This window comes from Gaeumannomyces tritici (assembly GCF_000145635.1).
Source record: "Gaeumannomyces tritici R3-111a-1 unplaced genomic scaffold supercont2.3, whole genome shotgun sequence".
In the NCBI taxonomy this organism is placed as follows: domain Eukaryota; kingdom Fungi; phylum Ascomycota; class Sordariomycetes; order Magnaporthales; family Magnaporthaceae; genus Gaeumannomyces; species Gaeumannomyces tritici.
Window position 1 is genome coordinate 4,389,465 of NW_008804547.1, and position 27,232 is coordinate 4,416,696.

Sequence of the window (27,232 nt, forward strand, 5' to 3'; positions counted from 1 at the left end):
ATAGAAGACGATAAGAAAGAAACGGTAGGAAAGAAAGAAACTGGAAGGAGAGATTGATGTGTGGCAGAAGCCTGAGGAGAAAGAAAGTCCTCTCATCGAACGACGACGGAACCATCGCGACTTTATACACGCGCGGCGTATCCAGAGTGAACACATCGCGTTGGCCCCCGTTCAAGCATGCCCAGTACCAGGTCAGGGGTGGAACATGAATCTGGCGGCAGACAGCCGACACTGACTCGCGTTCCACAGGGATCGTGTGGCGGAGTTCACGACCTTCATGCCCCGGGGCACCGCCCGCTGGGCACCCACTGGGCACCCGCAGAGCTGCATCCCTTGTCGCACAGTTCGCTTGGGCCCTTTTCGCAACGATCCAAAGAGGAGGCGCCTGGGCAATCAATCCCGCTTGCTCTGCAGGCGAGCGGCGGCGGCACTGAGAAAGCACCCGCCATATTGGAACCCTCGGTCCAATCAGAGTTCAGTGGCTAGCAGCCAGATAGCAGCGGGCGCAGGAGCGCGTCCATGCCGCGTCCTCCTTGTGTGATGATTCCTTACCATGATGTGCCTCCTACTCCCCAGAAAATCTTGCTCGCAGCACTGCCACGTTGATTTTCTGGAGCGTACAGCCATTGTCTGTGATGTGTCTTGTTTACCGTCTGTAGGGGTAGAGAACGTTGACGTCGGCTACCGGCCGGGGTCATTAGGGGGTACAGTGCCCGCATAGTGTATTACAGTGCTTTCAACTTTTTTTTCTTACGCTTTTCCTTCATTTTCCCAATTCCTTTCCGTAAATACCAGCGAAGCTGAACCTGCCCAAAGCACGCAAAAAAAGTTAAAATTAAATTTTTTTAAGCTAATAGGATAAATTAACCGTTGTATTTGCTTTCCCAGCCTGCTAGCGCGTTTAATCCCAATACTTTTTACATCCTTTGCATTTTGGGTATTTTGCGGAAGGGAAAAAGGAAAAGGACGCTGAAGCGCAAGAAAAAAAAAAGTTGAAAGCACTGTAGTACACTATGTGGCCACTGTACCCCGTAATAACCCCCAGTCGGTGGGCCGGCTTTAACGTTCTGTATCCCTACAGATGGTAATGCAAATAAAGCAGCGGGGATCTTGACGCGGCAGTGACCGCGACTAGGTGTGGGCCCGTAGGGCCATGCCCAGCCTGTGCCACCCTGGCTTCAGGTAAGTCGCCACGGGATCCTGTCGGTGTCAGGTACCGGCAAACAAAAGCGCCGGGGCTCTTGGAGTCGGTAAGCTTGCCCGTCGATTCACCAGAGATGGTCAGGGGTGAGCTTCTCTTTTCAGGCACAAGCGAGCTCCCCTGGATGCAACAACACCAGTGCCCATGACCGAGCTTAACGATGCCCCCCGCAAACCGGCGGCCTCCAACTGGATCAGCGCGATGCGGAGTCAGATAGCTCCTGCTCCGACCCCGCGTCAGTGATGGAAGGCGCACGCACATGACTCCCCACCCTCCCAGTGCCTCCTCAACCAGGGAGCCGCCCGTCAATGCCTGCCACACACATCCCAGGCTCAACTGTTGTATCGAATTTCTGGGACCTTTTGTGCCGACCGATCTGCCACGATCCAAAATCCAAACCACACGGCACACCCTGTGATCGCCAAGAACATGGCAGAGGAAGAGGCCGTCACCCCTGCGCCGTGGCAGGCTACGGTGCGTCGCAAGCTCGACCAACGAAAACAAGTCATCCAAGGCTTCTTGGCTGGTGTCGATGCCGACGCCAAGCTATCTATTGGTCCCGGAACCGACGTTGCTGAGCTTCTCGAAGGATTTGAGCGTGGAGATCTGAGCTGCGTCGAGACCACCAAGGCCTTCATCCAAAGGTCGGCAACCAGAAAAGGGCGTTCCTTTCTCTCGCAGTGTTTAAGATGTGATTATTGACGAGTACCCTAAACTGCACGAGGTGGACGTGACCCGCAGAGCATGCACAACGCACGATAAGGTACTCCCCAACGTCCCGCAGACAGATAAAAGCTCTGTGGCAGTCTCAAGCCACGCTCTGAGCGTGTCCTCGGCAGACTGTTAACGTAACAAATATTGCCGATATCCTAGACAAATTGGTAAGCCTAGTCGGCGCGAGTGGTGGCAGCAACGACCAACTCAAGACGCCAGAATATCCTCTTAGCTAACTGCTCAACTGTGCCAAAAGCCTGACCGAGTTGGTCTTTGAAGATGCTCTTAGTCAAGCGGTCGCGCTGGACGATCACGTCAAAAAGAACGAGACATTAGCAGGCCCATTGCATGGAATCCCAGTAACTCTCAAGGACCAGTTTAACATTGCTGGCGTTGACACCACCCTGGGATACGTGGGGAGGTGTTTCAAGCCTGCTGTCGACGATGCCGTCCTAGTCTGGATGCTGCGCTCACTTGGCGCGATAATCCTTGCCAAATCCAACGTGCCGCAAAGTATCATGGTACGCATGCCCGTGTCCTCCTAGCCCTATACTTCCTCTAGGCCTATGGATCACCTAACTTACCTACCAACTCGATTGACGCAGTGGTGCGAGACGGAGAATCCTCTCTGGGGGTTGACGACACATCCGCTGCACAAAGGCTATACTCCTGGCGGGTCAACCGGCGGCGAAGCTGCGCTCCTTTCGCAGGGAGCCTCCATGCTTGGCTGGGGTACCGACATTGGGGGTTCCATACGCATCCCAGCGCACATGATGGGTCTATATGGTTTCAAGCCTACTGTAAGCCCAATTCGAGTCTACCAAGCCCCCAGTGCCATTGCGTGGTTTTTCTTGGCGCGATCGGGATGCTCTATGAACTGATTCGCCCATCATCTCCATAGAGCTCCCGCCTTCCCTACAGAGGCGTCCCCGTATCTACCGAGGGCCAAGAACATGTCCCCTCGTCAGTTGGGCCGCTGGCTCGAAGCGTCCGCACGATCCGTGTGGCGATGGAGTCACTGGTCCGAGCCAAGCCCTGGGAGGTAGACGCGCGCTGCGCCCCGATCCCCTGGCGCGAGGATATTCTCAAGCAGATCCAAGACCGTCCTCTTGTCGTTGCGGTGTTGTACGACGACGAGGTTGTCAGACCTCATCCGCCCATCTCTCGCGTCCTGAAGTCAGCTGTTAAGGAGCTCCAGGATGCTGGCCACGAGGTATTTGAGTGGAATGCACATCTGCATTCGGACTGTACCGAGCTAATGGTATTCATTTCTCATCACCCCGAAAGGCCACACTTGGCCCTGAATCAGCACGCTAACTTTTTCTGTGATTATTAGGACGAGTATTACACCGCTGACGGCTGTGAGGATATCCGCAATGATATCGCAGCCGGAGGCGAGCCTCTCATTCCACACGTCCAGCACCTGGTTGATCGGGGCGACGCCATATCGGTGTACGAGTACTGGCAGCTGAACAGGCGGAAGTGGGACCTGCAACAAGCCTACCTGGAGAAGTGGAACTCGCTTGTTTCTCCCGAGTCTGGAAAGCTCGCCGACGTTCTCATAATGCCTCCGATGCCGCATTCGGCGGTCCCGCACGGTGGGTGCAAATGGGTAGGGTACACCAAGGTCTGGAATCTGCTTGACTACCCGGCCATGGTGATCCCTGGCGGAAACGTCGCCCAGGAGGACCTTTCGGCAGAGTGGGATTTCGAGCCACGCAACGGGACGGACGAGTGGACCAAAAAGCTATGGACAGGCAACAAGGAGGACATGGCATCGATGCGTCTCCCTGTTGGGGTGCAGTTGGTTGGCCGGAAGCTCGAGGAGGAGAAGCTTTTGGCAGCCGCCACTGTGCTAGACTGGCTGTTGCGCAAGTGAACACATTGCCGTGGCTGTACGAAAACGGCCGGTATTAGACTACGGATATACATTGTTGGTTCAGCATGGCACTGCCCGCAGCAGACATGATTTCTCGTCACAAGTACAATCTATTGAGCCAAACTAGAAGGTGTGAAGGTCTGGTTCTGTCCTTTGTCCTCCCGCTGCGATATACTAAGAAGACGTGTTTTGACCATATCAGAGCTTGTCGATCGCTACGCAGCCCAGGAAAATCGGTCCAAGAAACACGCTTCCACTATTTTTTTTATCCCGAGTAAGGGACTCAGTCAGATGCCTAGAAGGCTAGGCTATAGGGAGTCGAAGATATCCGGTTGAGTCTCCCCTCGGCGTGACGAGAAGTTACCTGCGGCATCGCATCGATCATGGCCTTGGCGTTCGCATGCGAACGATCGCCGTCCAGACGTGCGGCCCTTCCACTAGCTTCTGGATTCGTCTCAGCTACAGCTCCCGAATCCCCATGGACAGAACGGTGTTTGGTCTGTCATCGCGCAGCCGCCAGAACTGTCGACACAGGCTTGGCAGGGATAGGGCCTTGCCGTGCACGAACATAGTCACGGGCAGCAGCGTCTACATGACAAACGGCAAACGCTGGAGCTATACAGAACTTCCTAGTCATCACGCGCAGCCTGCCAACTCTAGCAGAACTGAGATCCTATATTTATCCTCCGTTTGTAAATCTTGACGTCCATTTGGTGCTAACTGCCATATTTATTCGTATCCCTCCCTCAACTTTCTGCCCTCATTTTATTCCCTTGAAACCCAGGTACAAGCTGATATTGGCCCAGTGTTCGCATCGGCCATTACCATCGCGGCAGTCTACCTGGACATGCAAGCACCATCAATTTATCTACCCCCATGCCTCTTCGTCCATGGTTTCCTCGCCCGTTCGCCCGGGTTTCCTCAGCAGCACACGGCACCACTTTGCTATTCGGCGTCCGGGTCGCCACTCCGGGAATCGTGCGAGCAACTCCGCCATCACCACAAGCACCCATACCCGGGCCCAGGTCCAACAAGGGCAACCATGCCGCATCCTTGATCCAGAACAGCAAGCAAGTCGGACCGTCGGTTTTTGATGTTTCCACAGGAGTCGGATGTGACGGTGCTCCACGAGTGACCGCTACATTCACAGTTCACGATCCACCAACTGGACCTTAGGAGGTTCCAGGGAGAAACGCGAACGATCCACCCGGTAAGATCTGCTCGGAGATGTGTGCCTGGTTAGCCGGGGGAGCAAGCTAACACACATGCAGTGGTTTATCAGCCGGATTACCTCTACCGCGAAATCGAGGCAGGTGCCCGATACCGGAATTGTAACCCTCTCGGCTCGGGCGGCCGCTTCTTCGACGGTACCTTCCCGGAGGCCGAAGATAGATACCCATACCCGTTTGACCTGTCCCGCTCTCGCCTTCCTGCCGGCTTCGATCCGCTCTGGCGTAGCCACCCAGGTCCCAAACACGTCCAACACATTCCCATAAGGCAACAGGGGGGAGTGGGAGTATCGTGGCTAGCTTCCACGAAGGCCCAGAAGCAGGCATCTGATACCCACAACGACAGGCTTTTTTACGAGCACGCGCCGGGTTCCAATGACGCCAGGTTTCTTGGCGTCTGGACTCACAACCAATCTCCCGCAAAGCTCAACACCACACCCAAGCCAGGCGAGTACGGCGGCTACTCGCAAGGAAAGCCCATGGGAGCTGCTGCGCCCCCGGTGATCACATACAAGCCATCATATGCTTCCGCTCGGTCACAGGCGGACCAACCTACTGGGAAGCTCGGGCGGCCACAGCAGAACCCGCATCCGAATTTCCCCGTTGCGGGGGCAATCACGAGACGCTTCTTTCCGCTCTTCTGGGCTCGATGCAGAAGTCTGATGCGCCATTTGCCTTCGCGTTGCAACCATGTCTTTCTCAGCACCCTACTGGTCTGTTGTGACCTTTGTGGCAACCGGCTCCGCCAAAAGCTTGGGTGCGTCTCCCAGGCTCCCAGAGCTCTTGGGAAGGGTCCCGTCAGAGCTCCAGAGGCGTCTACCCGGGAAATCCTCAAGATCACCATATTCCAGGAAGTCGGCCGAGAAGAGAGACCAAACAGCCCACCTGCTATGTCCATCAGAGTCGAGACGACGAGCAAGGACCAGAGCTCAGCGAACTTTGTAACTAAGCCTACTGGTACCGACGAGACACCTGGGAAGGGCGAGGCGACAGGCAAAGTCCCTGTCAAGTCAGACAGCAAGGGCAAGTCGGAGAGAAAGGAGGGAGCCCAAGAAGGCAATGTGATTGGCAAGCAGGGGGCTTCAGTCAAGCTCCCATTGAACTCTGCTGCGAAGGAAAAAGCTACTCGCGAAGAGAAGACGCTAGGAAAGGATCTCGCAGAGAAGAATGGGAAGGCCCCAACAAAGCTCCCTGTGAACGTTTCAGCTAAGAGCAAGGCACCAGGGAAAGGCAAAACCTCCAGCAGCAGCAAGGGAGGCGGTCCCGTGGAGGTAGCCGGCAAAAAGGAAAAGAAGAAAAAGAAGAAGAAAAAGAAGAAAAAAGGAGGGGAAGGTAACGGGTGATGACTCTGCCCCAGCCACAGAAGACGCCTGCCAGCCATCCAGGCAAGAAGGAAAGTGATGTGAGGCAACGACGACGACGACAATACAGAGCCGACGCCGGATCGGTGCGCTCCTTTGTATCGTGCATGGATCGTCACCGCCTTCCAACATTGGCGGCAGTGCTTTACTGCAGATAAATGACCAACATCCTGTGTCGGATAAAAGGTGGCTGTCGTAGGGTTATTACACAAAAGATCACAATCACATAGTGTCACAAAGAAGACAGTATATACTGTAGAGGAGAGGTCTCAGGCGTAGATAGCAGATGCCTGAGGCATCGGAAGAGCGGTCCCTCTGCCTGAGAGCGTATGACGCTTCCAGGCATTAGGAGGGAAGCTTAGTAAGCAAGGAGGACACGGGAGTTACGTGTATATAAAGGGCAAAGGCTCCTACGGAGCCCTGCACCTCAAATCCCTTCCTCTTTAAAGCATATCAACCGGAATAGCCTCACACCGTGCTTATCCCTTCTGCCTGCAACACATAGTGTTGAGGAGTGGTCTGGCCATGGAGAGCGAGTTAGTGAGATAAGTTAAGGTGATACGGACATTGATTGATATATGTTTAAAGGAACCAATCACACGCTCTTGCGTCGCTCGTTTTTCCTCGAAATAAAACAGTGAAGACAATTAGACTATGTGCTGAATTGATGGTACAAGTATTTCAACAATTACACTCCAACTCCACAACTCCCACCTTACTGCCCCAGGCGGTAGGCGACATCGGGGCGGAAGTACTGGCTAATGTCGTTGTCGACACCACAGCTGGTGCACGTGTGGAGCACGCGGGCGGCGTTGTGGGCACCGGGGCCGAAGTGCATCGCTGAAGGGGGCTGCTGCCCCTGCTGCTGCTGCCAGGCGGAGTTCCCAGCAACGGGGCCCTGCTGCTGCATCCGCGGCGGGGACCCCCCAGCGCTGCGGCCGTAGGCGGCCCTGGCGCCACCGACGCTGCTGCCGTTCAGGCGGGCGGCGCTGGTCGGGCTACCGCCGCTGCTGGGCCCGCTGTGGTAGCCGGCGTCCCTCATGTCGGCCTCGTGGTGCTTGCGGGCGGCCTCGGATGCCGCGATGCCGCTGACGCCGGCGGCAGTGCCGGTGCCGGTGCCGTACCCTCCGGCGCCGGCGGTGCTGCGGCCCATGTCGCGGTCGCGGATGCGGGCGTCGTCGAGACTGGTGGTGCCGCTGCCGCTGATGCCGCGGTCGTGGAGGCCGGAGCCGTTGACGTCGTGGGGGTCGTTGCCGAGCCCGCGGGTGGCCTGGTGGCCGTTGCGGAGCGCGACGCCGTTGTTGTTGTTGTGGTAGTCGCCGCTGATGGCGGTGCCTGGGGTTGAGTTGTAGTTGTACGTGTCGTTGCTGCCGTAGCCGTTGACGCCGTAGGCGCTGCCGTCCAGGCCCGCGGCGTTGCCATTGGACCAGTAGGGGTCGCGCTCGGCGCCGTTGACGTTGGGCAGCGTGTTGCCGTTGTTCAGCATGCTGCCGTTGTTGCCGTTGGTGGTGCCGAGAAAGTCCTTGGCGTACACGTCCCGTGGGCCGCCGCCCTGACTCCCCGGACGCAGCGGGAGGTCCTTGTCGTGGCCGTCGACGCCGGCGCCGCGGGTGTTGTTGATGGTGCCCCAGTACGGGTCGCGCTTGGCGTTGTTGCCGAGGTTGGCGGGCTTGACGGGCTGGGGCTGCTCGATCTCGGCGTCGTCGGCAAAGCCGACGCCCGGCTGCCGCCTAGAGTCGAAGGCGGGTTCAGCGCCGTCAAAGTCGACGCCCGAGTCGGACTTCTTGTGGCGGTGCTGCGACTTGCGGAGGGTTGATGATGCGTTGAGGCCGTCGGTGCTTGTCCTACCGGTCAAGGACGGGTCTTGGGCGTGCTTGGTTGTCTTGGTGGAAGGGTCGGTGTCGGAGGGGAAGGAGCCAGGCAGGTGGCCATCCTCGTACTCGCCAGACCCCTTGGGGCTGCGGCGGTCGTCGCCGTGCAGAGCGTTCTTAATCTTGGTCCCGAGACCCATCTTGAGGAGTGTGATATGGTGGCTGACAAGTGTGTTTGGGTGGGAGTTGCGAGTTTACAAAAAAAGGATTTCTCAAGACAAGACGAGAACGGGTATAATTGGCAGATAAAAGGGGTATAATTGGTGATCTTTTGGTTCTATGCGAGTTTAATGCAGAAGAGTAATGTCACATTCAGCTTTCCTCCCAGAGGGTTGGACATTATTAATACTTCCCGAGGCCCATCAGCCGTTGCCGTTGTCTTCATCCCTGCGCCGACGAAAAGTTGGAAACGTTGACATCACCAGCTCTCGAGTTGCGACGCACGGCACACGGCGTTGCAGTCTGATCAAAGGGTGCAGGAAGCCACGGCACTTGGTGTCACTTGGCCGCAGACAAGCTTGCTTGGATTGCGTTTTCGAACGATCATCGCGAGGATCGTCGTTGGCAAAAACCTGTCAGCACTCGACGCGGAGGGCTGGGGTCGGGTCTTTTGCTGCTTGGTGGGGCCCCTGCGTCACTAGATGACGTCAAGAGGTGAACTGAGAGGCACACTGGAGCTGGAGCGGGGCGGCGCGTTTGATGCTGGTGGGTTTTAGGGGTCTTAGCAATTTCATTGACGGCTTTGGTTTTTGCCACGATGGAATTCAGGGTCCAGAAACATGACGGTCAAACTTGGACCTGACGATTGCAAACTTCAGCCTTTAGTGCGATGCCATTTCCAAGTCGGATCCCCTCCTCCCCTGAGGTCACAATCTCGGGGCCGCCCAGCGCTTGCCTCTCGTCACCACCCCGTGCCCTCCACCCTCTCTAGTACCCCTCCTTCCGGTTCACGCGGTTCGCCAGGGGCTTGCGCTGGCTGAAGCGCCCGAGGTTCATGTCGAGGATGCTCAGGATGCGCGGGCCGAGCTTGGACGAGGCCGCGCTGACGTGCGGTGTAATACAAACGTTCTTGGCCCTCCACAGCGGGTGGCCCTCGGGCAGGGGCTCCGGGTCCGTGACGTCGAGCGCGGCGCCGCGGAGCACGCCGCCCTCGAGCGCCGCGACGAGCGCGTCCGTGTCGACGACCTTGCCGCGCGCAATGTTGGACAGAAACGTCTTTCCCTTCCCGTTGCCCTCTCCTAGCAGGGCGAACTCGTCGGCGCCCAGGAGGTGCGCCGTCTTGTCGGTCAGCGGGGCCGAGACCACGAGTAGGTCCAGGCCCGATGACAGGAAGCGGTGCAGGTCCGCCCTGGACCCGCCCGAGAACCACCTGGACGGGAACTCGCCGTTGGGGTCGCCCGTGCCCGGCGGCGCGTACGCGTCGTCGCGCCGCGACTCGGGCGTCTCGCGCGGGTGTAGCGTGTAGGCGTGCACATCCATGCCCAGCGCCTTGCACAACCGGGCCACCTGCCGCCCGATGCTGCCGTAGCCGAGGACGCCGCTGGTGGTTTGTGGGCTGGTTAGTTCATGGAGTGCCCTGGGCTAGGCCGGAAAGGAGGGCCAGACCTACACCCGGCGTCCCACCGCGTCGTCAACTCCGTCGTATGATGGATCCCATTTGCCCTCTTTTTGCTTCTCAATGTACCTGGGGACTGCATGCAGTCCGTCAAAGGGTTATGTTAGTAAATGTCGTCAGGGGCAGTCACACACGCATGGACGAGACAGCACGCACGATGGTGTTCAAAGCTCAGGAACGTGCTGATGATCCACTCGGAAATCTGCGGCCTGGAGATTAGCGTGGCGGGCGCCTCGTGTCAGCCGTTACACCACTACCTATGCAACAAGCGCATACGCGAGCGACTCACCCGTGCACACCATTGGCGGTACACAAGGCGATGCTTTCGTCGTCGAAAAGCGGATTCTGCAGGACGTGGTTGGCGCCGGCGCTGATCAGCTGCACGTACTGCAGCCTGGGCGCCTGCTCCCGCGTCGGCAGCGCCGTGCCCGTCGCCAAGATGGTGACGTCCTCCCACCCGAAGCCGTCGCCCGAGCCCGAGACGGACTCCGGCACCACAGTGTTCCCCCACGCCGATTCGTGCACCGAGATCTGGAGGCCGGGATACTTGGCCCTGAGCTCGTCCAGTCTGGCAGCGTCGGGTTGGAAGCCGGAAGGGAGTAGCATCAGGAGGTTGTGCCCCTTGAGCCCCCCGCTGGCGGCCAGCGCCTGCAATAGCTCGTCGTCTTTGGCGAGTTTGATGGTCATTGTGGTCTTGATTGATGTTTGCCGCTGCTCTATGAGCCTGTTTTTGGTGAATTGCTTTTCCAGGTGGTCGGTTCTCTGGTTGGGTTGGGCCTTCTGAGTAAACAGTAACCAAAAAATAAAACACACGGTCTGGAACGCGATTTGCAGCTGCGGCGATGCGATCACGTCGGCTCGTAAGTTGGGGGTAGGCCAGATGCAGATGAGGGGTGAAACCCAGGGGCTCCGATTATCCCCCACCTCTAGGTCCATACCGAGGCTAACTTTGCCAAGATGGCAACCGTCGTCGGATCCTGCTACAGTGCCTCCTCGGCATGGAACCCCAAAGTCCGAGCCGTTCGAAACATCAAGTTCAGCTTGACATGCAGCGACTGTGGCTGGCGAAGGTCTTTCTATTATGGTCCACCCGATGGTACATCTTGATTTTAATTTCCGCTCTCGCTTCCTGAACCCTCCCCTTCAGGACCCCACCCGCTACTCGTCGTCGTCATAGAAGACGGTGTTGGGCAGCCAGCCGTCGCCGCACGCTTTGTACCGGTCCTTGATGCCGTCGAGCGCCTTGACGTCGTCCTCACCCAGGTCCCAGCCGTCGAGGCCCGCAAAGTTGGACTCGATGCGCGCCTTGCTCACGCTCTTGGGCAGGACGCTGAAGTCGTGGTGCAGCCCCCACTTGAGCAGCACCTGCTGCGGCGCCTTGCCCTTGGCTTCTGCGATGGACTTGAGCGCCGCGTTACTGCCGAACGGCGAGCTTGAGCTGCCCAGCGGCGAGTAGGCCGACGCGTGGATGCCCTTCTCCTTGAGGTAGGCCACCAGCCTAGGCGACGGGTTGGCGGGGTGCAGCTCGATCTGGTCGACGGCCGGCACGATGGTGGTGCCCTTGTCGGCCAGCAGGCGCTCCAGCTGCTTGACGCCAAAGTTGGACACGCCGATGGCGCGCGCCTTGCCCGAGGCCAGGGCCTTTTGCATCTCCCGCCACGTGTCGACGTAGTCCCAGTCATCGTAGACGGCGCCCGGGTTGTTGGGGTCCAGGCTCGAGGGCCAGTGCATCAGGTACAAGTCGACGTAGTCGGTCTGCAGCCGCGCCAGGCTCTCGTCGAGCGCCTCGGCCACGCGCTTGTGGTCCGGGTTGTTGAGCTTGGTGGTGAGCCAGACCTGGTCGCGCGGCACGCCCGACGCCTTGATGCCGGCGCCGACGTCGCGCTCGTTGCCGTAGGCCGCGGCCGTGTCGATGTGCCGGTAGCCCGCCGCCAGCGCCGCCTCGACCGCCGCCTTGCCCTCGTCCGCGCTGGACTTCCAGGTGCCCAGGCCGACGGCGGGGATCTTGGCCCCGGTGTTGAGGGTGTAGGTCTTTTGCGTTGCCGTGACGTTGGCCATTTTGCTTATCGGGTCCTCTTGGCAGTATGCTGGATGAGGACTGTTGGCGATGTTGACTTTGCGGTCTTGGAGGAGTCTTATTATGTCCGCGTGGGTGCCTTAACACGAGTTGGGGTCTGGGAGTTTACGTGAGAAGGCCAGCACGGTTCAGAACCTGCTGGAACCACCCATATTTTCTTGCCCAATTCTTATGCCAGACGGCCAGTCAGCTCTCGAATCATTTATTTCTTGGCAGTAAGTGGCACTCGTTGATCTCGTTTCCTGTGTAGCCTCGAGCCAATCCCGGCACCGTGTCCCTCCAGTCTAGATTTCCCAGGAGAGTCCGCATCGATACGCCATGGCGTATAGGGATGGTGGCATTCGACACTGAACCGCAACCCCGCTAAAGTGGGCTAGGGCCTCCGCGAACCGGCGCGACGGAGACGGCCCGGATTTAAGCGAAGATAAGCCTTGACCTCATCCCGACCATCCTGTCATCGGGTCCCTGGTGGTTACTAAAGATTGAGGGTACGGCTTAGTTGATGGTTCCGAGCATTCGTAGCTTTGGAAATGCTTCCCGAGAACATTCCTGTTGGATTGGATAGCTACTGGCAGTGACGCAAATTTTGCTAAAACATTCTTCCGGGGAGTCCAGTTGACCCGTTCCAACGATACCATCGGCGTTTATCAAGAAACTCAATGGACTCGCCCACTGCCATCAGACCCAAACTGCCCTGGCGGCGACGACTTTGTCGACTGTGAATACGTAGTTTGCATGGCATTCGAGAAATATGTCGGTAATACGCAAATCCATCCATATAAACGAGCGTTTCTAGCCATAATCACAGTTCTCCGTAAGGACAGAAACCAAGGGTGGACACAGGGCGCGAGCGTGAGCGCTTTGCTTACGCCCTGGGCCCAAACCTTCAACGAACAAGAAACGAATGATTCCCAGGATAGATCTCTTGAGAAAGAAGGGATGCGTGCAAACGTGCGTGCAGACTCAAGGTCACGTTGATATTCCCTCCGGCGCACTCAAAGGTAGTTTGCCGCCGACTGTCCGGGAATGTCTTTGAGCCCTGCGGAAGACAGTTAGCCTGACGTCCATGATACGCGGCAACGTCAACGACACAGCCACTAAGGTCCACTTACAGACATCCCCGATCTCCTCGGGATAGGCGCGCTGCTTGGTGCAGGCGATGGCTTGCGCGTCCGTTTGCCTCTTGAGAGGACGACATCTGTCACCCGAGCACTTGCCTAAACCGGTTGACAAGCGTTAGTACGGGCCAAACACCCAGACCCCATGTTAGATATAGTTCGGGCTGTTGGGAAACTTGCCATCCATGGCGCGCTGCAGTGCGTCGCCTTGCCAGCCAAAGACGTAGTCGCCGTGGTTTCCCAGCCCCGTGCGCTCGCCGTTGCTCCAGAAGAAGGGCTGCGAGCCGTCGATGGGCCAGTCGGCCTTGTTGTTGAAGGCGCGCGTGTCCCACATCACTATCATCGGTAGGGTCAGCAAGAATATTAGACTTGGTCGTCGACCACCATGTCGATCAGGTTTGCGCTATCCTACCTTCATACATGAGCTGTACTCGGAGCGGGAGGTGTCAGCTAGAATATCATCGCAGGGCAAGGCGGCCACATACCTGCGGGACCTTGACCGGGTGGGAGCTTGGGCACGCGCCGCCGGACTCGAAGGTGCCGCGCTCGGGGTACGCCACGTGGTCTCGGTGGTTCGGGCTGTCGAGGTTCTTGCCGTCCCAGCACGAAGGGAAGTGGATGCTAACCCTCCAGCCGCCGCCGCAGGGCTGCTTGGGGAACTCCTTGGTGTCGGAGCCCGAGCAGGGCGCGCCACCTTTGAAGGAGCATTGATATCAGTCAAAGTACAGGCAGATGAGTGGTGTCATGCAGGACAAATACCGAATGGGTTCTGCTGCATATTGGCCTCGCAACGGAAGCACAGCTGCCGCTGCTGGGCAGTCGGGGACTTGTTCAGCGGGTCGCCGACGAGCATGCGGAAGCCCTGGCCGCAGGATGGGGTCAGTCAGCAGCGTCACCATCTTTCCTGACTTAGGAGCGCACGCCTACCGGCTTGAATGACGACACCCGAGCGGCCGACTGGTAGCCCCGGATGTAGTAGACCGTGATGCCGCCCTTGACGTTCAGGCCCAGGTTGCTGACCTGGGGCACGCGCTTGAAGGAGCCGTTACGGGCACGGAAGTAGACGTTGGCGGTCCAGTAATTGGAGAAGTCCTCTTGCAGGTCCTCCGCCATCAGCATTCAAGTCATTATATTTAAAGGGGCTCCCCAGAGAGGCTTTACCCGAATAGGTGCAGCTGGTGCAACTCGACACCTTGGACGGGTCATGGTCGACCGGTGCCATGGAGGCGTTGAACGAGTTGCCGCCCACAATCTGGTGCATGTGAGGAGATGGGACCGCTCCCGGGTTGACCAGCGGGTCCAGGCGGTCGACGACGAGCTGCGAGCATCCAAACCGCATCAGCTCTTGGCCGGCGGCGAGCCTAATGGCCGCCACTGCAGCCACAAGAGGTTTAAGAAGCATCTTGGTGTCGGTTGGGACCTGGGAAGGAGAGCGAGGTCGCTTGGATAGCGGGGAGACACAAGGACTTGTTGGTGGAAGGGGGAGGGCGCGAGAGGCTTCTCAGGCGGGTCGATGGAGGAAGATGTGAGAAATCGCCAGGTTTATGGGAAGATTCTCCCAGGCGGAAATATCGGAGTTCGTTGGTTTATATCACCTCGCGTCCCATGCCCATCCTAACGGTGGTTTGCCCCCTTTTTGCCCCCCAACAAAGAGTGTGATATGAAATGCACACCCAAAAGCTTATGGCAGCCAAGAGATTCCGCCCAGCCGCGTCTGCCGAAGCGAGCGTTGCGCTGGCGGTTAATATCACTCCAAGTTGGGGAATTGCGGTGGGAGAATCTGACCAATCCCGATGATAGCTGAACCACTGTCCATATTAAAAGCGACGCGTAGAGGGCTCATAGTGGGATGGCAATGCCGTATTCCACACGCTCTGCCATGTGAGCAATGGCTTCTTCCGGTCCGAATCCGGGTGAATCCAGACGGTGGAGTAGCTTTATATACAAACGAGCCTCTTGAATGGCTCCCTGGCCGTTACCCGCGCGCCCCTTGAATGTGACCGGTTCGATATACCCTCATCCTTTCTATCATATAGCGGCGAACCACCGGCAGATCACCTACCAATGAGACAGGCCGTTATCAGATGCCCCAAGCCACCCACTGGCGATGTGCCACCCGGGAGCTTCCGGCGTTGTCCCCAGTCGGCCTAGGCCCGAACAGATGAAATGCCGGGCATGTCTGCCAGACTGACCCCAATCCAGCCGTCTCAGAGTTCGCCGCAAGCGTCCCGGAAGCACATAAGCATTTGATCAGGCCCCGTGGCTACCTCGTTCCAGTTGTCTAAAATGGTTCTGGGCCAGTACTCCGGGTACATTGAAGCAGAGAGTCAACATCTGGGGTGTCGTGGGATAATATCACAACTCCAAAACGAATACATGCAGCCCGCATTTTAGTGGGTGCCAGCTAGCAGCCGTTGTTGATTGGTGATCCATGGCTGTCAGGCCACACCCTGCCGGACATTGCACTTTCAACCCAATGACATATCGCCGTCAAAATTCGGCTACGCTGTGCCGACTAGCAGTGGACGCCGCCACTCCTAGCCTTGGGTCATGGACGCCGGCTTTTCCTTTATGGCGTCAATTTTCGGCTCACGCCACCTCGAAAGTACTTTGGTCCCATCCATACGCCCTGTTCAACCTTCGCGCCAGGACTAGGATCATGTACCCCTCGACGTGAGATTTGTGTGGTCGGTGCAGCGTCAGCGGCCTCTGTATCTCCATTCCCTCGGGCGGTTGGAACGTGTAGACGGAACCGAATTTGGGCAAGACGGAGAAGCCAAGATCGCTCATGGCCGCTTCGAAAGCAGCCCAACTCACTGAGCCGCGTGACTCTGACTTATTGAAAAAGGTCAGAAAAACTTCAGCTGTTGAGGATGCCACTTTTAATGGTGACGCTGGCGGAGGGGGTGACGGCTCAGGAGTGGCCACGAGCTCGAAGGCGCAGGTAGCCGAAGGTCGCGTCTTCTCTTTTTGCTTCCGCTCTTCCACTAGCTTCTCCGTCGGCTGCAGTGTCGGCGCCGGCATAGGTGTACTCTTTTTCGTATCCGTCTGGGCCTTGATATGCTGGTATTGGTTCTGCAGATCCGACAAGCATTCCTCGATCAGATCCTGGTACAGAAATCCCATTTTGGTGCCAGTTTTGTCGACGACGAACTGATCAAGCGCTCCCAGGGCTGCCTTCGCCACTCCGGGCTCCAGGAGGTTGTCGATGGGAAGTACATAGTCACGAAGATCGACCTCCTTTCTGGCCATGTTGAGCTCCGCCTCGAGGTCCTGGGATCGCGAAACAAATAGCTGGCCCTTCTTGCGTGACAGAGGAGGCATCGAGATCGCGGGCGAGACCTCCCAGGTGAATCCGATAATGGCGGCGAGATCAGAAAGAGCGTCGGCTTCCTCGTTGGACAGTCTCTTCCGCTCTTCGGGGTGGGCTTCGTGCAACTCGGTCAACTTCGTGATCCAGTCGACCGCTTTGGAGGCATCGGTCGTGTCCTGGCAGAGGCGGAGCACGTAATGAAGTTGTGGATCGGCGCGGGTCAGGTCTTCCGGGGATCCCTTCATGCTAACACGAGCGTTGCCGGCTCGGTCATATGCGTTGGAGCTCCGTTTGAACCACTTGGCACCGATGCGGGGCTGGACGCTACGCCTGAATTGCGAGCGCGCCCGGCCATACTCCAAATGGCAGATGTTGGAAACCTCCTGCAGTACAATTCCACGCCAAACCCTGTCCATGTTCGGGTCGCTGAGGAGGTCGAGCAGGCGGCCTATGTACGTCCAGACGGCGGCGCCTTTGACGAGGCTGTGAACTGCATCGAACACCGCGGCGCTAAGGTACTTGCCGGTTAAAACAGGTATGATGCGCCCCTTCTCGTCGGGCACGAGTTCTGGTCGGCTGTAGAACCAGAAGTTCACCACATGAGTGAGGACAACTGGCTCTGTGGACAGAAGGCGAAGGTATTCTTCGATAGAGGCTCTCTGATCCCTGGCACTGACGACAATATCGGAGAGTTGGAGCTTCCTTGGGGCCGATGGTTGAATCGACATCTTGGCGAGGGCAGCTGTAGCAGCCATGTCGGGCTTCTTTGGCAGCGCTTTGTTTGCTCTGGTCTTGGAGCCTTCTTCCAGGATGTCGTCAATGACTATGACCAGCGACGTCAACGTATACAATTGTCTCTGTAGGACTAGCTCTCCGGTCGCCTGAGGGACGACAGAGCCCGCCTGAATGGCGGGTGTGAGAGTAGCCATGACTTTGTCCTTCTCTTCTACGACCTCGAAAGAGAAGCCATATTGTTCGTCAGCCAGAAACATAGTGTAACAATCCTTGAACGAATCGACATGGCGGAGGCCTCTCGTGCGCATCATTTCGCTGATGAGCTGGTGATCACCAGGCCCACCCGCGATACCTTCCCAGTATTGCTCGTGGAGAGAGGTCGTCGACCGGTGCTTGAGAAGGTGCAGAAGGAAGTCCGACCCGGGTTTTGCCAAGTCCCTCAGATTCCACTCCGGGATGAACTTGCAGACATTCCCAAGAGATTGGTCCAGAGAGTGGGCCAGGACGACGCCGTCCATGGCGCCCGCTTTGATGCAGCGTTCTCGTTGAGCCCTGTTCAATGACCGCCATATTGCCTCGATTCTGGCGCCGTGCTGCTGATACTTCCGCTTGAGATCGCCATGAAGTTCACGCACCAAGTCGGGCGTTTTCGGGTGCGCCATCCTTGTCGCAAGTTGCCTGGCTGGTATAAGTGGCGGCGTGGAGGGAAGGCCTTCTATATTGCAGACATCCTGAACAAGATGCTTGAGGAAGATCCTTTGGACATTCTCTGCTCCTTGCGGGGCTGCGGGGTTATCGATACGAATGTGGCCGGTGCGGAGTGTTCCTGCTCCCGATTGGGCTGATTGCCCCAGCTGCCATGGGTCCTCGACACGACTCGATCCAATGGTTTCTAGCGGTAGCAATCAAGTACTCGCCCTGGCTCCGGGCTGATGCCTTCAGGTGACAACTCTGGACACTGCTTTCGAATGTTTCCCACGCTTCATCTATAAAATACCCGACAAGAAGAGAGTTGCAGCAATGCAGGCCGCCTGGTAATACACCATGGTGCCGCCGGCAGGTTCGAGAAGGGTGTCGCGGGAGTGGTTATGTTGCCCCTGAAATAATTTGGTGGGCGTGCTGGAGCAGTTTGGGCTGACTGGGTTTCTTTTTCTTCCTTGTTGCAGTCTGATCGCACATTGAGAACGCTTGGGCACTCTTACCTCTGAGGTGCCTGCTTTCTCTGTGCAGCTCAATTGGTGGGATTTGGCACCCGCGCCTGGGATGGATAGGACCTCCACTGCCGTATTCTCGGCAACATATTCTCCTCGGGTCTCCCTGACAAGCGGATCGAGAAAAACGGACAAGGGCGTGTCCCGCTGAGGAGTAGAGTCGCTAATAATCCACCATTTGCAGGCTCAAACAACACCACCACCCCCAGGAGAGCCAGGATAAAGAGCAACTTTGGATAAAATACAAGCATCGTTATGCGCTTGGTCCACACCCCAATCCGGTCAGGGTCACGGCTGATGATCACACATACGTGATGGAAGAAAGACCTATTAAAGGGTGTGGTGGGCTACTTGGATGCTGGTCAGGGACAACATCTAGTTTTCTCCGAGATAGAAGAGTAGGTACCGTTGTCGCCGACAAAGCATCACACCAAGACCGCAATGGCGCCCAGTCTTCGCCTCCTTTTGCGCGGGGCCATTGCGGCCCTGTTACTCTCGGCCCGAAGTGATGCCGCCCCTTCGACCCTGACGCCTGCTTCGGGGTTACTAAGTGCTCGGCAAGGGACTGGCACCGACCACCGGTGGGTGGCAATATGGACTAGTATGCCGCAGCAGGTCGAGCCGGATAACTTGCCGCCATCACCCTATGTAAGTGATGAGCTGTTTCGACACCCTTGTTAGCGTTGTCTTTGGTCATGTTAGCCCTAACAGTAGCCCCTGGCCCGTCCTCTAGAGAAGCTCTCCTATCTTCCGCGATGCGACCCTCAGACAGACACTCTATATGGCTGCCGGTGCCGAGAGAATCCGGGTCCAGATATCCAACACTTTTGGCGGCAGCGACCTCACCATCTCGGCTGCGTCCGTCGCTCTCCCGGCGGGCGGCAAAGCCGGCGTCGGCCGCGTGGACACCTCGACGCTGAAGCCCCTGACGTTTGGCGGAGGGAAAGCCTCAGTGACGGTACCGCGCGGTCAGGTGGCCTACTCGGACGGAATCGACTTCAAGGTCTCGCCCGAGTCCAACTTAGCGCTCACCCTGTACCTGCAGGGCGGCCAGACTGGCAGCGCCATCACCGGCCACCCGGGCAGCCGCACCACCAGCTGGATCCAGGCCGGGAACCGGGTCGAGGCGGCCGACGTGGCCGGCACGAGCACCAAGCACTGGTACTTTGCCAGCGCCGTCGAGGCCTGGGCGGGCCCCGACACCCTCGCGGGCGCTCTCGTGGTCCTCGGCGACAGCATCACCGACGGCCGCGGCAGCACCGACGACGCCAACAACCGCTGGCCCGACCGGCTGCTGGCGCAGATGCGCAAGGCCGGCGCAGCCGCCGACGGGCTCGACAAGATCTCGGTCGTCAACCAAGCCGCGGGCGGCAACGCCGTGCTGGCGGGCGGGCTGGGCCCGACGCTGCTGACGCGGTACCGGCGGGACGCGCTGCAGGTCTCGGGCGCGCGGTACGCACTGCTGTACGAGGGCGTCAACGACATCGGCAGCGCGGGCTCCGACGTGTCGGGCCGCCTGCAGAGCGCCTTTACCCAGATCGCCCGGGACTGCCGCCAGGCCGGGCTGGTGGTGTTGGCGGCCACCATCACGCCCTTTGGTGGGCAGGGCCAGGCCTACTCGACGCCGGCGAGGGAGCAAATGCGCGTGCGGTTCAACCAGTGGGTGATAGCGTCTAATGGTACCGTGTTCGACGGCGTGGTGGACCTGGCAAAGTTTGTGGCCGACCCGCGCGACGCGTCCAAGCTGCTGGCTGCGTACGACAGCGGGGACCATTTGCACCTGAGCGTGGCCGGTTATCAGCACATGGCTGACCAGTTCCCGCTCGAGGTTTTCAAGCTAAAGCCAAAGACGGGGTGATTAATTTGAGAACGCAAGATCGACACGGGAGACCCTGAGCTCCCCGTCAGGTTCCGTCATCATAAAATTGTATTCGTGCTCATCTTCAACGATGGCGACACGCCGGGTTGGCACCTTCCAGCGAGAAAACACTAGAAAAGATATCCACCCGGGCGATTTGTAACCCATAGACGCAAACGGCTAGGAAATCTTCAAATTACCTCGCCCCTGGCCGGCACCTGTAGCTACGGGTTTGCTACGCCTTCCCAAGCTGACATATCATCATAGTGGTGCACCGGATGTGCATTCCTGTACGCTTAGTATTCTCAACCGAAAGATACAGTCTCGTCCTTTTCCTTTAAATAGCAGATTTTATCGTGCAGTTTGTGTCTAGCAAAGTATCCAAAGTACATGCCCAGATCGTTAGCGCTGGTGGTACTCTAGTAGGTTTTCTAGGATACAATCTCTGAGAGGCTGCCGTACCCGGTCCATCTTTCTTCACGTGGGTTCAACGGGAGGGAAGCTGCTGCAGGGGTAGCTACGATTCGTCGACTCGTCGAAAGGAGATGGGTAGTGACATAAAGCGCGCCCAGTCAACGGGGCATCCTTACACAGTACTCCGGCTCCGATGGTCTGCTCGGGGCTGCCCTGTTCGTGGAGTCTACTGATCTGCCATGGGACGAAAGTCAGGGCGGCGAGCGCATTTAGATCCCAAACGAAGGTGCCTAGAAGACCCGCACCGTATGTAAAGACTCGTCACACAACCGGGCATTACGCCGTATCCAACACCTGGCTGCTTGGCGAAACAGAAATGACTTTTGCTGCCCGGTGCCTGCACCCCGCGACCAGGGGCTATTCTGACATTCGGCCTGCCAAAGCTGTCCGATCGGCGTATATAAACATCAAGTAAGAATACTTCACAATTCACGAGAGCAGTAGCAGGCTACGCATGATTCGGATGGCGTAGATAGGAGTGCACTCCTGCTCCTTCTCTGGAAGTGAAATTGCTCTTTGCTCACGAATAAGACAAACACTCATTCTGGATCACGCGAGCCATGCAAACCTTATTAGGTGATCCTGTTTACAGGAGTGCCCGGGAGGTGCCCGTACCTCATGTAGCAGCCTTTTGGTTTGTAAAAGGAATTCGACCCCTGCATATCGTTGGATGTTTCCCGTGGTTTGGTAGCCCCAACCTTAGACTGAAAATACTCGAATACAAGGCTGACAAGACGGAAGAGGAGAATGCCGTGTGGCTCAGTCGGAGCTACGGCGAGGATTCGGCCGCGTACGTGAGAGCGCAGGAGCGACGAACAGGGGGAGGTAACATAGAAAACGGTGGAGGAACATAAAAGGGAGAGGAAGGAGAAACGGAAAGTTACGCGTTATAGGACCTGATTCTCGTCCTTTAGGAATAGCCGCACATTGATGGATCGTAATCACCACGCATAAAACTTTGCATTGTCCCTGACACACATGGCGACCTTGCGTGTCAGCGACCTGATGGCAAAAAAGGTACTCACGACGATCCCGAATGCTATCGCTTTGGCCTTGCTGTCAGCGCGACAAGGTTGCATCGCCCAACCATCAGACGATACTCGCCCTCCACCCCTGGCCCCTGCGACCCATCGCCGAGGCGCCCTCGTCTGAACGTTGCTTCCGCCGAGAGCAACCCCCCGGCCGGGCTGATAAGAATGGACGAAAAAAAAACAGTCAATGGGGTAGATAAAAGATCGCATCAGGCTTTTGAGCCTCCATGACACGCGGCGGCCATTCAGGTGATGGGGCCCGGTGCCTAGAGTCAGTCGGGCGACTCGTCATCAATGCTGTCTGGGCCGATTCCAGGCAGCTTTGCTCCGGGGCGGCATCTGATCTTGACTTGGGTGGCCATGCGCCCGCTCCGCCTCCCTTTCTAGGGCCGTCGAGGATGGGAGGGGGCCCCGCGTCGTGGGTCAGGCCCGGCGTACATACCCGGGGTGGTGGGTTGGGACCAAATAAAGGGGCGGTTTGTCCGACCAAGATGAGGCAGCTGGGTATCACCAGGGGCTCCGGACCATCCCAACGCGCCGACGTTCGTTCGTTCACCCGTTCATCGGCCAGATCTTTATTCTTCTTCTTGGCTAGACGGTCATCCGTTCACCATGAAGCATCTGCTCTTTTCGTCTCTCCTCGCCGCTTCGGCGGCAGCCGGCCTCCTTTCGCGGGACCACGTCAGGCGCGGTTATGGTAGCCACCACATCGCAAGACAAGCCGACGCCAGTTGTGGCACCAGCGGGAGCGTCTACTCGAAGGATGGCGGGTTCCGCAGCGTCCTCTATGTGACGAACTGGGGCATATATGGCGCTAAGTTCCTGCCGTCAGACATCCCGGTGTCCGAGATAACGCATGTGCAATATGCGTTTGCGGATATCAGGGAAGACGGGAGCGTGTGAGTTGAAAACACCCCCTTTCATGTCTTTTATGCGCCATGAACCTCTGCTGACAAAACCCCAACTAATGCTCAGCGTCTCCTCCGACGAGTGGGCCGACACCCAAAAGATCTTCGCCGGCAGCAGCGCCCCGCCCGGCGGCGGCGGCGGCGCAAACGGCACCAAGGACGCGTACGGCATGGTGGGGCGGCTGTACCGCCTGAAGCAGCAGAACCGACACCTCAAGGTCTTGCTGTCCGTGGGCGGCTACACGTGGTCGCCCAAGTTCGAGCCCGTGGCTGCCGACGCCACCAAGCGCGCCACCTTCGTCTCCACGGCCGTCAAGCTGATGGGCGACTGGGGCATGGACGGGCTCGACATCGACTGGGAGTACCCGGACACGGCCGCCAAAAACGCAAACAGCGTCAGCCTGCTCGCGGACCTGCGCAAGGGGCTGGACGACTACGCGGCCCAGCACGCGCCCGGCTACCGCTTCACCCTCAGCTTCCCGGCCCCCGCGGGGCCGGATCACTACAGGGCCTTCAACTTCAAGGCCATGGACGCGTCGCTCGACTTCTGGTCCGTCATGGCCTTCGACTTCGCGGGCAACTGGGACAACACGACGGGCCACCAGGCCAACGTGTTCCCGGAGCCGTCGACGCCGCTGGCGACAAAGGCCAGCATCGACCAGGCCGTGGCCGACTACGTGGCCGGCGGCGTGCCCCCAGGCAAGCTCAACGTCGGCATCCCCCTATACGGGCGCTCGTTCGACAAGACGACTGGGCTCGGCAAGCCCTACACGCCCTCGACGGCCGGGTCGCTCGACGGGCAGGCCGCCATCTGGCTGTACAAGGACCTGCCGCGCGCCGGCGCCACCGTCCTGTACGACGACGTGGCCAAGGCGACCTACACGTTCGACAACTCGACCGGGCAGCTCGTCTCGTACGACGACAAAAAGTCTGCGCAGTTCAAGTCGCAGTACATCAAGGAGAAGGGCCTCGGTGGCGTCATGTTCTGGGAGGCGTCGCAGGACAAAAACAACAGCGCCAGCATGGTCCGCAGCGTGGCTGGCTGGCTTGAGGAGCTCCAGTGCTCGCAGAACCTGCTTTCATACCCGGGATCGCAGTACAACAACATTCGTACCAACATGGGGAAGGGAAATGCGTGAAGGGGCAGATCTAGATAGTGTTACCTTGGGAGACTTGCGTCGACCACGTTCCTAGATATAATTTGCGGTCAAGAATATCCGCATGCGCGTTGCCTCCCAGGCCATGTCGCAGGTGCATGCGGGCTACCCCTGACAACCGGAATTCGCCTGGTATAAAGTCGTATTTTCCGAGTCATCCACGACTAGTTCAAGCCAAGGATGCCATTCCAAGATTGAGGAAATGCAAGTCCGAACGCCTTCTAACCTGTCAGATACAAGTAATTCCTAGGAACGCACTAAGAGTACAAGTGTCAGCTTCTCGTACTGATGTTGAAAACGCGATGCAGCAAGCGTTCATGCTCTCGTTCCCTGTTTGACGAGTGTCGATGCCGCAATCGTTCGGTATTCTCAGCCCCAAATCCAGACAGAGAACCAATCTCGAGCCCCGCCCATGCGTCCGTTCTCCGTTTCAAGCATAACGCATGTGGCGATCTCCCGGTCCTTCCTATGATCCAAGTGAACACTTATCGGACAAGGAGGGGCCTTGGTAGGAGAGCATGCGAGGTGGTCCGCCATAGGGCTGTTTCGTGGCACCTATTACACTATACTCCCTCAGACCGTCCCGCTGATGCTCAGTTCCCTAATTTCCTGAAGCACCTGCTCGACGCGAGAGTCTAGGTGCCCTTGGGCGTACTGCTCTCTGGTATCGGCATCGAGATATTGCTGTACTTGTGCCATGCGACTGTAGGCCTCGGCGCAGAACCGTAGCTGGATTTTGACGAGCGCCTCGAAGGATGGGTCGAGGTAAGGCACGCGCAAGTCGATCAGCTGTGGAAGCTCCGAGCATAGCTGCTCGTTGAGCTGTTCGTATGCTGCCCTCGCCATATCCATCTCCTTTTCAGTCCGGGGGAGCTTCGTCACGTCCTTGTCCGGCTTCTCGGCCAGCTTCTTGACTCGCGCCCGGAGTGCATCATAGTCGAGAAGCTTGTGCCCGCGCTTCTTGATGCCTATAGGGAATCGTTTAGCGGCAGGCAACAATGGGTTGTCTGTGGCAAGACTCACATTCATTGACGTCTGGGAAGTAAGAACAAAATCTGGTGATGGGCTCGAGAACTGTGGTTCTGTAGATGGTCAGCATTCGAACAAGCCAATGTGATTCGGTAAAGACCAACCGATAGGGACCGTCAAGCGCTTTGATGGTTTCTGCGTCAAGGTCTTCGACAGCTTGCTTGTAACTCCTGCTCACACCGTCCTTGGCGCCCGAGTCTCCGTAGAATGCGTCTATGGTCTCGGCGATCCTCATTTGTGAGGCCGTCATGGCTGCGCGGAGGGCCGAACGTAGAAAATGGCACGGATGTTAGAGACTGAGACACGGCTGTCACGACGTGCGGTTTCTTGGGATGATGCGTACCCCTTAGTGAATCCAGGTAGCCTTTTGCCTCCTTCTGCAAGCGATTCGATGCGGCCTCCATAGTGCGGAAGCGCCTGTGAGCCATCCTAGTCAGATCGCCGTATCTCCACAGTGTGGGGGTTTGGGTGGCGCTCGCCGACGAGCTGCCTCGTACCTTTCCTCCACCTCGTAGTCTCTATCGTTTGTCTTCTCGACATGCCCTGTTTTCCGACAGAGGTTTAAAAGCGTCAGCTCCAGGGGCGATTCGATTGGGCGGGCCTGGTTTCGGTTCGTTGGCGCCCTTGGGCTGGCAATCGCAGGCGGGATGTTCGCTCCGGCGGGAGGACTGACCAGTCTTCATCATGACCTGGGTGGTCGCGCGGTTGACATTCTTCTTGAAGCCTGGACAAAGCGGATGGGTCGGTCGTCAGCGTCGCGGCCTGTAAAGGCGACCCAGGAGATATTGCGCGGGGCAAAGTTTCTTACCTGCCCACGACATCTTGGGCGAGATTGACGGTCGGTATTCGAAGGATGGATCGCGGAATGGAGGTTCCTGTTCGGGGAGGTCGGGGGCTGTTCGCGCGGTCGGCGGCGGGTTTGTTGGTGATTGTTGACGACGGTTGTGTTGATTCGAAGGTTCGCAAGGTCGGCCTGGGTTGTGGCAGACCAATGCGGACCGGAGTGACGAGGGATTGTGGCGCTGCACAGCCGCAAGAAACGACTACGTCAGCGGGCGGAGCCACTGCTGCACAGACGTCAGCCCAATGGAATCCAAGCCCAACCGCGCTAGGCCAGGGAAACGCGTCTGCTTGATTTGGTCTGCCAAGAGCACCCCTGGTTGCGCCGACAGCTGTTGGCGGTGTATCGCCAGCCGAAAGAGTCATGGAGCGCATCACGCGAGGCAGGAAAAAAAGTGGTGAAACACAGCAGGCAAAGAGGGCACGGGTTCAAGGTTCGCCGAGTGTATCAGAGGTACACAGCATCCAATTGATGTCTGCATTCCCTCGCAGATCAACGTTGCACGGGCATCTGGACAGAGGCAAGCAGCGGGCTGTGGCCGAAGACGATTGGACACCGCACTCACTCTTTGACCTCGGCCGCGGTCAAGGCGGGACCGAGCCTGCCAAATGTCCTTCTCCATCTTCAACCCTCGGCTTCTCGTGGTCAGCCTGGGCAACCCGGCGCCTCTGCACGAGACCTTTCACTCGGCTGGCCACATAGTCCTCCGCGCCCTGCAACCCTTGGTAGAAGCACAACCTCGCTTCACTTCCGACCGGTTCGGCAAGAAGACGACCGACATATCGCTTGGCGACAAGTACATGCTCGTGACCTCGCCCTGCTCCATGAACACCACCGGCCCCTGGCTGGCTCAGGCGTGGAAGCAGGCCCTGCAGGACAACCACGACCAGCGGCAACTCGGCCTTGTGCTGCTGCAGGACGAGCTGGAGCTGGAGCTGGGTGATGTGCGGACAAGGACATGGGACAGCAGCCACAAGGGCCACAATGGCATCAGGAGCTCACAGGCCAGCCTCAAGCCGTCGGCTTACCCTGAAAACTCGAAGTGGTGGACGCGTCTCCGTGTCGGAATCGGCCGCCCTGCCCAGCGGGACAGGGCTAGCGTCAGCAACTACGTCCTAGGTGGGATGAGCGCATACCAGAAGTCGCTCCTGAGGGAGAAATCCGCCTCAGGTGCGCTACGCTGTTTGGAGGAGCTGGAGGCCCAGTGGCGCCAACAGTGGGAAAAGGATAGCCGCGCGTCCGAGCGGTAACAAGGCGAACATAATCTCGCGCTGCGGCTAGGATATGCTACGGATCTCGGTATCCTAAAACTGCTTCCACACGAGGCTGAGCTATTCCACTAGGTAGTGGATGAACACGCCCTAGCACATTCCTATGCAATACTCTATCACTCTACCTCCAACATCGCCACTGCGACAACTATATCATGTTACCAGCCATCGGCATACTGTCACTGCAGGCCTGGGATGAGGCAAATGGGCGTGATCGAATGTGTACGGTCGCGCTGCCGAAGGGATGGACACCGATAATTTGTCCGGTTATCTGCCGCGGGCAGCCTGAATACAAGTCCACGAGGGGGGGGAGGGGGGGAGGGGGGGAACGGGAACACG

General features: G+C 58.0%; 11 protein-coding genes across 12 annotated transcripts; 5 read left to right on the top strand and 6 right to left on the bottom strand.

Annotated features, from left to right (window-relative positions):
- Positions 1-1,102: 1,102 nt before the first annotated feature.
- GGTG_06591 lies at positions 1,103-4,663 on the top strand. 2 transcript variants are annotated; one of them, XM_009224410.1, is made up of 7 exons: positions 1,103-1,845; positions 1,943-1,964; positions 2,075-2,082; positions 2,172-2,436; positions 2,521-2,715; positions 2,817-3,176; positions 3,252-4,663. In XM_009224410.1, the coding sequence occupies exons 1-7, from the start codon at positions 1,631-1,633 to the stop codon at positions 3,792-3,794; spliced, it is 1,608 nt and encodes a 535-aa protein (XP_009222674.1). In that variant the 5' UTR covers positions 1,103-1,630; the 3' UTR covers positions 3,795-4,663. The 2 variants fall into 2 exon arrangements, with proteins under 2 accessions (XP_009222674.1, XP_009222675.1); XM_009224411.1 differs by having other exon boundaries at positions 1,103-2,082.
- Positions 4,664-5,546: 883 nt separating this feature from the next.
- Positions 5,547-6,438, top strand: GGTG_06592 (hypothetical protein). The gene is made up of 2 exons (XM_009224412.1): positions 5,547-5,780; positions 5,927-6,438. The coding sequence occupies exons 1-2, from the start codon at positions 5,714-5,716 to the stop codon at positions 6,364-6,366; spliced, it is 507 nt and encodes a 168-aa protein (XP_009222676.1). The 5' UTR covers positions 5,547-5,713; the 3' UTR covers positions 6,367-6,438.
- A 661-nt stretch (positions 6,439-7,099) lies between these two features.
- On the bottom strand, positions 7,100-8,395 carry GGTG_06593 (hypothetical protein; the record flags this gene model as incomplete). The annotated part of the gene is made up of 1 exon (XM_009224413.1): positions 7,100-8,395. The coding sequence occupies one exon, from the start codon at positions 8,393-8,395 to the stop codon at positions 7,100-7,102; it is 1,296 nt and encodes a 431-aa protein (XP_009222677.1).
- A 141-nt stretch (positions 8,396-8,536) lies between these two features.
- GGTG_06594 (glyoxylate reductase) lies at positions 8,537-10,952 on the bottom strand. Its single transcript, XM_009224414.1, has 4 exons — positions 10,160-10,952; positions 10,027-10,079; positions 9,865-9,946; positions 8,537-9,795 (listed from the first exon to the last, which is right to left on the bottom strand). Exons 1-4 carry the CDS (start codon positions 10,804-10,806, stop codon positions 9,183-9,185), a joined length of 1,395 nt encoding a protein of 464 aa, XP_009222678.1. The 5' UTR covers positions 10,807-10,952; the 3' UTR covers positions 8,537-9,182.
- A 76-nt stretch (positions 10,953-11,028) lies between these two features.
- Positions 11,029-11,928, bottom strand: GGTG_06595 (hypothetical protein; the record flags this gene model as incomplete). Its single annotated transcript, XM_009224415.1, has 1 exon — positions 11,029-11,928. One exon carries the CDS (start codon positions 11,926-11,928, stop codon positions 11,029-11,031), a length of 900 nt encoding a protein of 299 aa, XP_009222679.1.
- Positions 11,929-12,837: 909 nt separating this feature from the next.
- Positions 12,838-14,627, bottom strand: GGTG_06596 (hypothetical protein). Its single transcript, XM_009224416.1, has 8 exons — positions 14,227-14,627; positions 13,993-14,159; positions 13,825-13,927; positions 13,551-13,759; positions 13,478-13,490; positions 13,242-13,401; positions 13,060-13,145; positions 12,838-12,986 (listed from the first exon to the last, which is right to left on the bottom strand). The coding sequence occupies exons 1-8, from the start codon at positions 14,465-14,467 to the stop codon at positions 12,943-12,945; spliced, it is 1,023 nt and encodes a 340-aa protein (XP_009222680.1). The 5' UTR covers positions 14,468-14,627; the 3' UTR covers positions 12,838-12,942.
- Positions 14,628-14,847: 220 nt separating this feature from the next.
- On the bottom strand, positions 14,848-17,894 carry GGTG_06597 (hypothetical protein). Its single transcript, XM_009224417.1, has one exon. The coding sequence runs from the start codon at positions 17,773-17,775 to the stop codon at positions 15,655-15,657; it is 2,121 nt and encodes a 706-aa protein (XP_009222681.1). The 5' UTR covers positions 17,776-17,894; the 3' UTR covers positions 14,848-15,654.
- A 294-nt stretch (positions 17,895-18,188) lies between these two features.
- Positions 18,189-20,537, top strand: GGTG_06598 (hypothetical protein). Its single transcript, XM_009224418.1, has 2 exons — positions 18,189-18,972; positions 19,058-20,537. Exons 1-2 carry the CDS (start codon positions 18,766-18,768, stop codon positions 20,180-20,182), a joined length of 1,332 nt encoding a protein of 443 aa, XP_009222682.1. The 5' UTR covers positions 18,189-18,765; the 3' UTR covers positions 20,183-20,537.
- A 1,671-nt stretch (positions 20,538-22,208) lies between these two features.
- GGTG_06599 (chitinase 1) lies at positions 22,209-23,954 on the top strand. The gene is made up of 2 exons (XM_009224419.1): positions 22,209-22,586; positions 22,663-23,954. The coding sequence occupies exons 1-2, from the start codon at positions 22,300-22,302 to the stop codon at positions 23,732-23,734; spliced, it is 1,359 nt and encodes a 452-aa protein (XP_009222683.1). The 5' UTR covers positions 22,209-22,299; the 3' UTR covers positions 23,735-23,954.
- GGTG_06600 (hob3) lies at positions 23,658-25,772 on the bottom strand. The gene is made up of 7 exons (XM_009224420.1): positions 25,590-25,772; positions 25,455-25,505; positions 25,279-25,324; positions 25,125-25,198; positions 24,886-25,033; positions 24,776-24,834; positions 23,658-24,720 (listed from the first exon to the last, which is right to left on the bottom strand). The coding sequence occupies exons 1-7, from the start codon at positions 25,600-25,602 to the stop codon at positions 24,326-24,328; spliced, it is 786 nt and encodes a 261-aa protein (XP_009222684.1). The 5' UTR covers positions 25,603-25,772; the 3' UTR covers positions 23,658-24,325.
- A 133-nt stretch (positions 25,773-25,905) lies between these two features.
- Positions 25,906-27,204, top strand: GGTG_06601 (hypothetical protein). Its single transcript, XM_009224421.1, has one exon. It carries the CDS (start codon positions 26,231-26,233, stop codon positions 26,870-26,872), a length of 642 nt encoding a protein of 213 aa, XP_009222685.1. The 5' UTR covers positions 25,906-26,230; the 3' UTR covers positions 26,873-27,204.
- The last annotated feature ends 28 nt before the right edge of the window (positions 27,205-27,232 follow it).

Excerpts from the sequence above, each read along its gene's own strand:
- GGTG_06596 (XM_009224416.1), bottom strand. The coding sequence starts at position 14,467 with ATGCTTCTTAAACCTCTTGTGGCTGCAGTGGCGGCCATTAGGCTCGCC. Across the intron at positions 13,760-13,824 it reads TATGCAGCAGAACCCATTCG|GTGGCGCGCCCTGCTCGGGC; the intron begins GTATTTGTCCTG and ends GCTCCTTCAAAG. Across the intron at positions 12,987-13,059 it reads CGAGGAGATCGGGGATGTCT|GGCTCAAAGACATTCCCGGA; the intron begins GTAAGTGGACCT and ends TGTCTTCCGCAG.
- GGTG_06597 (XM_009224417.1), bottom strand. The coding sequence starts at position 17,775 with ATGGCGCACCCGAAAACGCCCGACTTGGTGCGTGAACTTCATGGCGAT.
- GGTG_06594 (XM_009224414.1), bottom strand. The coding sequence starts at position 10,806 with ATGGACCTAGAGGTGGGGGATAATCGGAGCCCCTGGGTTTCACCCCTC. Across the intron at positions 9,947-10,026 it reads CCTGAGCTTTGAACACCATC|TCCCCAGGTACATTGAGAAG; the intron begins GTGCGTGCTGTC and ends GACTGCATGCAG. Across the intron at positions 9,796-9,864 it reads GACGCGGTGGGACGCCGGGT|CGGCGTCCTCGGCTACGGCA; the intron begins GTAGGTCTGGCC and ends ACAAACCACCAG.
- GGTG_06601 (XM_009224421.1), top strand. The coding sequence starts at position 26,231 with ATGTCCTTCTCCATCTTCAACCCTCGGCTTCTCGTGGTCAGCCTGGGC.
- GGTG_06591 (XM_009224410.1), top strand. The coding sequence starts at position 1,631 with ATGGCAGAGGAAGAGGCCGTCACCCCTGCGCCGTGGCAGGCTACGGTG. Across the intron at positions 2,437-2,520 it reads ACGTGCCGCAAAGTATCATG|TGGTGCGAGACGGAGAATCC; the intron begins GTACGCATGCCC and ends CGATTGACGCAG. Across the intron at positions 3,177-3,251 it reads CGGACTGTACCGAGCTAATG|GACGAGTATTACACCGCTGA; the intron begins GTATTCATTTCT and ends TGTGATTATTAG.
- GGTG_06600 (XM_009224420.1), bottom strand. Across the intron at positions 25,199-25,278 it reads GACTACGAGGTGGAGGAAAG|GCGCTTCCGCACTATGGAGG; the intron begins GTACGAGGCAGC and ends GATGGCTCACAG. Across the intron at positions 25,034-25,124 it reads CTACCTGGATTCACTAAGGG|CCATGACGGCCTCACAAATG; the intron begins GTACGCATCATC and ends CCCTCCGCGCAG.
- GGTG_06598 (XM_009224418.1), top strand. The coding sequence starts at position 18,766 with ATGGCGCCCAGTCTTCGCCTCCTTTTGCGCGGGGCCATTGCGGCCCTG. Across the intron at positions 18,973-19,057 it reads ACTTGCCGCCATCACCCTAT|AGAAGCTCTCCTATCTTCCG; the intron begins GTAAGTGATGAG and ends CCCGTCCTCTAG.
- GGTG_06599 (XM_009224419.1), top strand. The coding sequence starts at position 22,300 with ATGAAGCATCTGCTCTTTTCGTCTCTCCTCGCCGCTTCGGCGGCAGCC. Across the intron at positions 22,587-22,662 it reads ATCAGGGAAGACGGGAGCGT|CGTCTCCTCCGACGAGTGGG; the intron begins GTGAGTTGAAAA and ends ACTAATGCTCAG.
- GGTG_06592 (XM_009224412.1), top strand. The coding sequence starts at position 5,714 with ATGTCTTTCTCAGCACCCTACTGGTCTGTTGTGACCTTTGTGGCAACC. Across the intron at positions 5,781-5,926 it reads CGGCTCCGCCAAAAGCTTGG|TCGAGACGACGAGCAAGGAC; the intron begins GTGCGTCTCCCA and ends TGTCCATCAGAG.